This window comes from Barbatula barbatula, assembly GCF_947034865.1.
Source record: "Barbatula barbatula genome assembly, chromosome: 22".
NCBI classification, from domain to species: domain Eukaryota; kingdom Metazoa; phylum Chordata; class Actinopteri; order Cypriniformes; family Nemacheilidae; genus Barbatula; species Barbatula barbatula.
Window position 1 is genome coordinate 170,001 of NC_136785.1, and position 10,000 is coordinate 180,000.

Below are 10,000 nucleotides of genomic sequence, written 5' to 3' on the forward strand. Positions count from 1 at the left end.
ATGTGTGTTAGTATGTGTGTATATTGTGTGTGTGTGTGTGTGTGTGTGTGTGTGTGTCTATGTGTGTTAGTACGTGTGTATGAATCAGTGAAAATAAAAAAACCCTAACCTCAACTATTCTTAGCTGTTTATACTGTTCTAGGCTTTAATGGACTAGTTTGATGCACTTATGTATTTTGTGACCTATGTTGTTATAATTGCTTCCATTGTTTCCTCATCTGTAAGTCGCTTTGGATAAAAGCGTCTGCTAAATGACTCAATGTAAATGTAAATGTGTGTGTGTGTCTTCTGTTTTTTAACTTGTATACTTAAACTTGTATAATCTTGAATGTTTTGCTTACAGTCAATATGTTTCTTGTACAGCTGCTTTGTAACAATGAAAATGTAAAAGCGCTTTATAAATAAACATCCGTTGCGCACTTGTTAAAATCTCAGGCTGTTCTCAGGTATATTAATGAAAAGACAACACAAGTGATATTGAGATTAAGATCACATTTTATTGAGCATGAGAAAGACTTGGAGTGATGTGAACATGTGGAATGCAGCACATTCAGTGATCTACTGCTGATCATAACATCTCACGAACCGCAGACAAATCACATGTCACTCTCTCTAACTCTCTGCAGGTTAGGTAAGCTCACTTTGAGGGAAATTAATAAACAAGACATTTAGTGTGATGTTGTTTTTAGAGGTATTCTGGTCCTGCTGACGTAAGCGGTCGACATGTTCAATACTTTGGTTTTTAAACGTACATTAAGGAGCCAGACACAAGAGAGACGGGCAGATATTTTCTGCACATGCCTCTCTCTTTTTCTTCAGACCCCTGTTGGTAAACGCATCACTCCAGTGACAGGCCGACCTCTGACCCTCTCATTATTTGGTGTCAGCTTTCTCAAAGAGTGGGCGCAGCTGCTCCTGGGTGGTGGCCTCTTTCTGCTGCATGAGTTCGGCGTGACCCTTGGTGACACCCCAGCCGTCAGGAGCGGACATGGATGGGCAGAGTGGACGTCCTGAGGCTGGTTTGAGTTTCTCCCAGTAGTCACGGCGGGCTCTGTGAATCACAACATGACGTTTATAACCAATCATCATAAATGCACGCGGTCATTGAGATATTCTTTCATTTACACACAAGACGATGTGTGTGTTTGATGCAAATGTTGTTTTGTGTAGAACTGTGTGTGTCTGGTCTTCAGATAGAGTTTGTGAGATTGTTTGCAGGGGTTTTCTCTCTCTCTCACCTGGCTCTGACCCAGGGTTTGGTGTGCATCTCCAGTCCGCTGCCCCACAGTCCATGTTTCTGAGAAGCTTCAGGCAGCAATCCTCTCTCGGGAGATAGTTCCTCGGCCACAGCGCGGATGTGATACGGTTCAAAGCCACAGCAGCCTCCAATGAAGCGAATGCCGACTTTGTAGGCCTCGCGGGCATACTGCTGCATGTCCCAGCGCGTCAGGATTCTTGGTTCAAGACCTGATGGACAAACAACAACACAACACCATGATCCACTGATTGTGTCCGTTCACATCGGCTTCATATTCACAACACATGAGAGCCTTTCAAATATCTTACAAACTTAATCTGTATGTGAGTGTGGTTGTTTGGTTGGTGAGAAATGTTAAAAGTTCACTTTTAAATGAAGCACATCTAAGTGATGTAAGAGTTGAGACAGAATCTCTTGCTCTTTATTTGTGGATTTCTGAAACATTGGCAGTAAACCAAAGACGTGCGTGTGTGTACCGAAGGGGAACTCAGGCAGATCGATGAATCCCTGGCAGCTGCAGTCCGGTGTGTGATAGGCCAGCGGTTGGACCATATAATGAGCTTTCAGTCCGGCTTTCTCCACAGCGGCCTTCATCATCGACACAGTCTTCACACAGGTCATTGGATCAAAGTGACAGTTCACTCCGACAATATCAGCACCTGACGGGTGTAAACATCAACTTCAGCGTCCACAACATCTGAACTACTGATGCTTTTTCTATTACAGACATTAGTCTCTACAAAGCTGCATTATCTCCTGATCTTATAAATGCTATTATTGTGAATGCAGGTTAAGACGCACCAGCTTTGACGAGTCTGACTGCACAATCTCCAGGTGTCACTCCATGCATGTCTCCTTCAGGTCCAATACACAGAGACGCTGCTACAGGCTTTCCCGTTGCCTTCAGAACCTGCACGGCCCATTCAGCCTCCTCCACGTGCTCAAAGTACTGCCAATCAATCAATCAAATGGAGCAGAGCTCAGATTTACACGAGACCCTTTTCAACTAAAAATGATGTGTTTTAGCTGTCCTTTAACACGACAGCATTTTAGGGGACTGTAACGCAAACTTTGAGAGCAAGTTTTTGAAACGACGCCGTTCTCGTTGCCGTCTAAATCCAGAAAACACAAGAATTATTAACCGATGATGTCATCTGCATGGGTATTACACATGTCTGTAGGCTTGCGCGAGTATAGGTTGCACATGACGTCACGGAGGGCAGAAAGTGATTTTCTCCATAGGAATTTATTATAACAAACTCAAAGACTTTTGTTTTGCGTCGTTCTTGACTGTTCAAATCGATCAAACCATGTGAGTAAAATGTGAGTATTTACTGAGAAACAGAGATTATTATTCGGAGTGGCTTGTAAACCTGAACCTGCGGTTGGGATGAGTCGAGCCTGATGACTTTATAAAACGATTAACGAGGTTTAACGCACCTAAACAATGACCAGCTGAGCTCAGACTTACTGTTCAAGAACCTTGTCATGGCGCTCCAAAGATTAATTCTTAAACGGATACATTTATACATCTCACCCATATAAGTTCATTATAATGAAACGGCTTAACGTACCGAAACAACGACACTTAAAAACTAATTTATATTAAACCTTAATTTAGCTACTGTTTAAATTACAAGCACTTTTTCCAGGAATAAGAAAAGTCTCGCGTTAAGCTTGTTACTTATTAAAGTTAATTACAAAGAAGTCACATAACGTGGATCCAGGCAGCGACAAACTGAGAACATAAAACCTTTCTGTTAAGTCGTTTCCATATAATGGATTTCTATGGGGAAGAAACACCTAACACAAGATTCTTCATTTTCTCCATTTAATACGGGCTCGTTCTTTTAACGGAAGTTGTGTTCACTACGAGTAAGTTTTGACAGAAATTTGGGCTTACATGGTCGTTGTTCAGGTCATTACACATAGGTCCTTTAAGTCTGTGATAGTCAATTCATATGGAGGAAAATCACTTGCTGCCCTCAGGTGTCATTCAAATGAACAGTGTATGCGTATGTGCTTTACAGCGCCATCCACTGGCCTGGCATGCATTTAACATCGTTTTTATTCATTTTCCCAGATCCATGGAAATGCAGATGGTTTTGATAACGCTGTCACTTCTCAAAAACGCAAAGGAAAGACTTTTCAGTTTTTGAAACCGTGTAAACGTTCTCTGAGATCTCTGTTTTACTCTACTGTATAGTTGTCTGTGTCCGAGTGCTCCAGACACAATGACAACATCTGAGAGCTCACCTCAGCGATGAGGAAATCCACATTCTTCTTGATGAAGACATCCAGCTGTTTTTTCAAGATCTTCTTCACTTCGTCTTCACTCTTGCAGCTCAGGTATGAAGGTGTCTGCGAGACTCCACCCGCCACCAGCGCATCGCCCTCATTGGCCACTTCTCTGGCCAGATCACAGGCGGCTTCATTGATCTGCTGGCCCTGTCAATCATCAATCATCTTCATTGGTAAGCCACTGATCTCACATCAGCCGACAAGCAGTTTTTACCAAGATTCAAGTCAGCATAGTGCCGCAATGTGAATTAGTTTCAAATCATCATTATGAACAGCACTATGGAAATCAAGTCGAATCTGAACGTTGACGTTCTTCTTCTGAGCGTTACATACTTATGAATGAACATGTTGCAAAGCAGCGTTCATGACATCTGACAAAACATACATATGCGGTTCATGGAGGAAAGTGAGAGGATCAAACAGTGTAAAAACAGAGTAAAAGTGTGTGCAGCTTACGGTAAAGGAGAGTTTGTTGCCTCTGTTCTCTAATTTGTCATCGCTGGCATAGAAAGTAAAAGTCTGCATGACATTTGACCCGGCTCGCAAGAATTCCCTGTGCAGCTGTCGCACTGAGAGACGGAGAGAGAAAGAGAAATCTCATGTGTCAAACACACAGAGCTCTAGTGAAGTATAACATCTAGAATAATAATCATCTAGAATAATAATCATAAATGTATACGGTGATGATACACACTCGAGAGCGTGTCGTCAAATATCATCGACAGGAAAATCCATACATGACAGTATGTGAAGGTATGTAGCATTAAACATTCAGCGAGACGGATATCAAATTAAAACAGACGTGCTGTTTATGTTTCTTGGTTTATGTGGAAAAGAGCCAATAAAAAAACAAAAGTAAAAAATACATAAAGGATTTGCAATCATAATGAAAAATACATCAGCATTTCTCACTGAGAACCAAACAGTGAAAGGTTTAATACAGCGGGAAGTATAAAACCCTCAGACTGAATGATGAGAGTATCAGAACAGTTTTAACATCAGTTCTTGTTTAACATCATTTAGTTGAACTGTCCGATCCATCTGTTTGACTTATGCTGACTTTTAAGCAAAAACAACTGCGTCTTCTCCAACACAGAACTTTGATAATGGCTGGCAAGACTTGGTCTTATACTGAACTAGACGTCACACACTCTGAAAGTTTCAGATAGAAACACACGGACTGATGAAATCTGCAGACTGACAGACTTTCTGCAACAAGTCCAGACTGAAGATCTGCGCAAAAGTCTTGTAGTGTAGTTTAGCCTTAACTGGACATTATAAACAATGTTTTATACATCCACTTCGTCTTAAATTTGATGTGATAACATATTTGTCTTATTGGTATTTACATGCTTGTCCAGCGCACATCAAAGAATGATCATGGGGAAAACAAAGATGTTATTGTGAGGAGACTCACCGGCCTCTGGGTGTTCAGCAGCAGCTTCTGGTGTCCAGGGTCCAGCTTTCACGTAACCTCTCTTCTCCAGAGCAAAGACAAAACCACCGTCACCGATCACCACCTCACCTGAACCCAGACGCTCCAGAATACCCTACAACACACACACACACACACACACACACACACTATGAGCTCTGTTGGATTCTGACGGATTTTGCGCGCACGAGAAGAGAATGTTTTACAGTAAGACTTTACTCGTCATTCACATCAAAACTTTTAATAAACACTCAATTATGAAACAAAGTCTAGCGCAGAATCTGACGCGCGCACACAGTACGTATAGTTGACGCAGTTCCTTTCGATCGGTTGTGGGTCTGTAACTCACCCTCTTGGTTCCGGATGGTGCCATGATGATGAAGATGATGATGAAGATATCACTGCTGTAGAGTCAGAGACAGTGTGAGTCCTGAAGGAGAGCTCGGTGAGACGAGTGACATGCACACGAGACGACCTCTTATAAAGCAGAACAGGAGGTGTGTGCGCGTGCGCGTGCGGCCCGTTTCACTCAACAGATAAAGAATCTGAACTCTTAGAATATCAATATTATTCAGCTGATGCGTCACATTCCACTGATAAAACACATCAGAATTATATATATGTGTGTGTAAATCATTACATTTGAATATTAAATGAATTATTTTGTTAAGGACACTGCTTCAGTTCAATAGTGCTTGTTTGTCGTGCAGTAAATGTTGATATGAAGAGTTTGGTTCCAAAATAAGATAACGTTTTTAAATGTCATGTTTTTTATTGTGCACTCCAATTAATATCAATCGAACTGCAGTTGTTTTTATTTTGATTTGAGCCATAATAACTAAAACAGCTCACTAACACAATAAAAACGTGATTTTTGAAAGTTTTTAAAAGCGGAGTTTTCTCATTTTGGAACCAAACTCTCGTGGAGTCTGATGTGAGTCTGATTATCATTGGTTTGTGTTACATCAGATGTTTGTAATGTGCTTTGATCATGTCTTGTGCTGCCTTGACACATCTGAGTTGCGCACACACACACACACACACACACACACACACACACACAAGGTTCAGTTTGTCGCAATCTTTGTTTGTGGAGCATATCGTTGATTCTGTCAGACTGTTGATGAAAGAGACGCTACTGTAGGTCATCACATCAATACTGATCACAAGTCCACACACACACACACACACACACACACACACACACACACACACACCTTTAGTCGAAATGCATATTGTGTTTTATGTGTGTTTGTCACTATACATGCGTGTGTCCGATCTGACATGTGTGAACTGGACACTACAGCACAAATGAATGTAGGTCAGGAATGTGCTGCGATCACACTTCTTTAAGACGCGAGCGGTGCGTCAACACTAACGCATATGTTCTGATTGTCACACAGCTGCGAGCGGCGCGTCAAGACGCGCGAATGGTCAGCGAGAGTTGCGAGTGTATTTCAGAGCGTCGCTGTGTGACGCGCGGCGCTGATAGGCGGGTCCACGCGTGTTTTCTTCAGCACCGAAGTCACACTAAAGTAAAGAAAGTTCATTTGAACGCAGAATGTCGCGCGTGTTAAACGCTTTCAGTTGCCGCATCATTCCCGCGTCCAGCAGAAGTGCGTGGAAGATTCCTGCGCGGAGCGTCACGACAGATGACAGGTGAGATACACGAGAAACTCAGTGTTATTTTGTTTGGTATTTTTACAGACATTTTTATCTGACAGGTTTGAATAACTTTCAATCTTTAGTGTGTGTGTGTGTGTGTGTGTGTGTGTGTGTGCGCGCGCGCGCGCGCGTACGTGTCAAATACACAAGGTGATTGCAAATCTTGTGTAAATGTTTCCAGTGTTATTGTAAGATGTTCTGTGTGTCTGATTCAGTTGTGTATGATGTGATGTCAGGGAGGTTGTGTATAAGGGAAGTGTTGTGTGTGTTGTCAGGGATGGAGGTTGTGTGTTGTTTTGTGTAAAAGGGAAGTATTGCCTTGTGTGTGTTGTCAGGGAGGTTGTGTGTTGAGTGTAAGGGAAGTGTTGTGTTGTCAGGGATGGAGGTTGTGTTTTGTGTTGTGTTGTGTATAAGGGACGTTGTTCACACACAACACACACACACACACACACACACACACGCACAGGGGCCATCACACACCCAAGATAAGGAGAGAGAAACACAGGTCAAATATAAAACACACTATAAATTCCTATATGCAGTGTTAAATAAATAAAACTATAAAATTCTAGCAGCCCCCCCCCCCCCCCGGCCTGGCAAACAATGCAAACAGTGGCAATGAACCCAAAACTCCATTGGAGGGAAAAACTCAGAGGGAAACCAGGCCTGACCAGGGGATAACAGTTCCCCTCTGGCAAAAGCTGCAGCCTCTGCTCGACAGTGCTTGCATTAAACGCAATAAGCAAGATTTTAAAGTTAATTTGATGCTTTATAGGTAACCAGTGCAAGGTTGACAGAACCGGGCTAATATGCTCATACTTTTTTGTATGTGTAAGAACTCGAGCTGCCACATTTTGGACCAGTTGGAGTTTTTGTAATAAGCCTGAAGGGCAACAACCTAACAGTACATTACAGCAATCTAGTCTTGATGTCATAAAGGCATGAATTAGCTTCTCTGCATCTGATAGTGACAGCATATGACGTAGTTTGGATATATATTTAAATTGGAGTCAGGGTTAGGTGTGTTGGCAAACATGGTGCCAAATGGCAGAGTACTATTGAATAAAACTCCAAGATTCTTTGCTGAACAAGGGTTTTATGGAACATCCTTCTCTAATATCTTGGATTTTATTTGTGAAGTTGTTCATAAATTCATCACTGCTATGCTGATATACAGAATCAGAAGTCGCTGACGATTTATTTTTTGTTAATTTAGCCACTGTATCAAATAAAAACCTAGGGTTATGGTGCTTTTCTTCTATAAGTGATGAAAGGTAGGCGGATCTAGACGTTTTTAGGGCTTTCCTGTATTTTCTAATACTATCCTTCCATGCTGTACGAAATACCTCTAATTTAGTTTTCTTAAACTAATTTCTAGTTTTCTAAGTTGCGCTCCATTTTTCGTGCCGCTTTCTTTAAGCGCAGAGTGTGTTCATTATACCACGGTGTCGGGCTGTCATGTTTAATCTTCTTTAAACGCAGAGGAGCAACTGTGTCGAGTTTTTGAAAAGGTGGAGTTAAAAGCTGCATCTACAGTGAGGACTCAATACATTTTCACAATTTAAAGCAACGTTTTAGTTCATCATGCTCCTGGGTCCTTTTTGCCATTAAAGTCACCATGAAAAAGAAGTTGCGATTTCTTTTTGGAAATCGTGACGTGTAACCGAATGAAACAAAAAAAATTTGGGCCGGGCTTTATTTTGCCTTTCCCTTCTTGATTGGTTTGTTGAAATTTGAGCCTGCAGGGAAGGGCTAAAAATGCCTAGCCATTGGACAGTCATTCTAGTCCCGCCTCTTTTGTGTTGCTAACATCATGTGGTGAAGAGTTGTTGTTGATTGTTTAATTTGATCAAATATAGGCCCTAGCTACTATTAGCTAACAATATTTTTATACTGAGTTACTACATTTTTTAAATGATGGAATTCATAATATTTTGTTACTTGTTGCGTGAGAAAATAAATGGTTTTGTCTACATCATGATGTAATGCAGGCGGTTTGAGTCGCAGCATTTTTGTCAAGTGGTATAGGGTCAGGTGCGGAAATAAATTATGGCTGCTGTCGGATGTTGCAGGTTTATCAAACAGGACCCGTGCAGGACTCTGACCCAGAGCCGCTGAGACAGATAGTTGCAGTGAGTCCGTGGAACACAGCAACGGCGGTTCACGGATCCACTCTCTCAGCGGCTCTGGGTGGAGGTAGCAAGGCAGGCAAAGCATTTGAAAGCTCACCCTGGCCCCCCCCATGGAGCCGGGCCTGATAAGAGAAGTGTTGTGTGTGTTGTCAGGGATGGAGGTTGTGCGGCTCTGGGCAGGCGCTGGAAGGATTCAGCAGAGACTGTGATCATCGGTGGAGGTTGTGTGGGTGTCAGTCTGGCGTATCATTTGGCCAAAGCAGGACAGAAGGACGTGGTTCTGCTGGAGAAGTCCGAGCTGACAGCCGGGTCCACATGGCACGCGGTACACGCACTGATTTATCATATCAATCATGTCATATATATCAATCTTCAGTGTCATCACGTGTGTGTAACGATGATGTCATCTGTAGGCGGGCCTCACCACATATTATCATCCAGGCATTAATCTGAAGAAGATTCATTATTACAGTATTAAACTCTTTGAGCAGCTGGAGGAGGAGACGGGACAGGTGAGCTTTCAGAAATCTGTATATTTCAGGATTTGTGTTTGGCTTCTTTGATTGGTGAATGTGTATCATGTGTGTCAAAGGCTGTAGGTTTCCATCATCCCGGCAGCATCAGACTGGCGTCCTCTCCGGTCCGAGTGGATGAGCTGAAGTATCAGATGAGCAGAACTCACTGGCACCCCACCCCACAGTTTCTCATCGGACCACAGAAGATCCATGAACTCTTTCCTCTGCTTAACATGAACAAGGCACTGTGATTTCAGATGTGTTCATTCGCTCTCCGCTCTTTCTGGACGTCTCTCATCTTTGTCTCGTGTTTGTCTCAGGTGTTGGCGGGTCTCTATAACCCCGGCGATGGTCACATTGATCCGTATTCTCTAACAATGGCTCTGGCGGCAGGCGCTCGTATGTACGGCGCTCAGATCTTTCATCCGGCACCGGTCACGGGGCTCACGCCCACCGCTGATGGCAGATGGGACGTCCAGACTCCACAGGGAACCATCCGAGCCAATCGCATTGTCAACGCCACAGGTTAAACCACACCCCCCACAGGCATCGTGTGTGTGTGCGTCACACAGATGGGTTTTTTGTAGTTGCCCTGTTGTTTAACCGGCGGTGATAAGACAGTCAGACACACATTGCGCAGTCACACGGGGTCTGAAGGTCAACAAATCCAAACACACTGACCCTCTGCTTGTGT

The 10,000-nt window shown here is 42.9% G+C and overlaps 2 protein-coding genes across 2 annotated transcripts in view; one reads left to right on the top strand and one right to left on the bottom strand.

The window, feature by feature from the left end:
- Nucleotides 1-473: 473 nt before the first annotated feature.
- bhmt (betaine-homocysteine methyltransferase) lies at nt 474-5,689 on the bottom strand. Its single transcript, XM_079486560.1, has 8 exons — nt 5,344-5,689; nt 4,977-5,109; nt 4,016-4,128; nt 3,515-3,706; nt 2,060-2,207; nt 1,735-1,917; nt 1,239-1,467; nt 474-1,051 (listed from the first exon to the last, which is right to left on the bottom strand). Exons 1-8 carry the CDS (start codon nt 5,365-5,367, stop codon nt 874-876), a joined length of 1,200 nt encoding a protein of 399 aa, XP_079342686.1. The 5' UTR covers nt 5,368-5,689; the 3' UTR covers nt 474-873.
- A 488-nt stretch (nt 5,690-6,177) lies between these two features.
- Nucleotides 6,178-10,000, top strand: part of dmgdh (dimethylglycine dehydrogenase) — a 17,371-nt gene continuing 13,548 nt past the window's right edge. The window contains exons 1-5 of the mRNA XM_079486941.1: nt 6,178-6,653; nt 8,945-9,116; nt 9,205-9,303; nt 9,384-9,548; nt 9,627-9,831. Of these exons, the coding sequence (XP_079343067.1) occupies nt 6,556-6,653; nt 8,945-9,116; nt 9,205-9,303; nt 9,384-9,548; nt 9,627-9,831 (739 nt within the window). The 5' untranslated portion in view covers nt 6,178-6,555. The remainder of the gene's footprint in view (nt 6,654-8,944; nt 9,117-9,204; nt 9,304-9,383; nt 9,549-9,626; nt 9,832-10,000) is intronic.

Bases quoted from the DNA above. Each gene is read 5' to 3' on its own strand.
- bhmt (XM_079486560.1), bottom strand. From the start codon at position 5,367: ATGGCACCATCCGGAACCAAGAGG. The intron at 5,110-5,343 runs GTGAGTTACAGA...TGTGTGTTGTAG, and splicing joins CACCATCCGGAACCAAGAGG to GGTATTCTGGAGCGTCTGGG. The intron at 1,918-2,059 runs GTGCGTCTTAAC...TACACCCGTCAG, and splicing joins AGTCAGACTCGTCAAAGCTG to GTGCTGATATTGTCGGAGTG.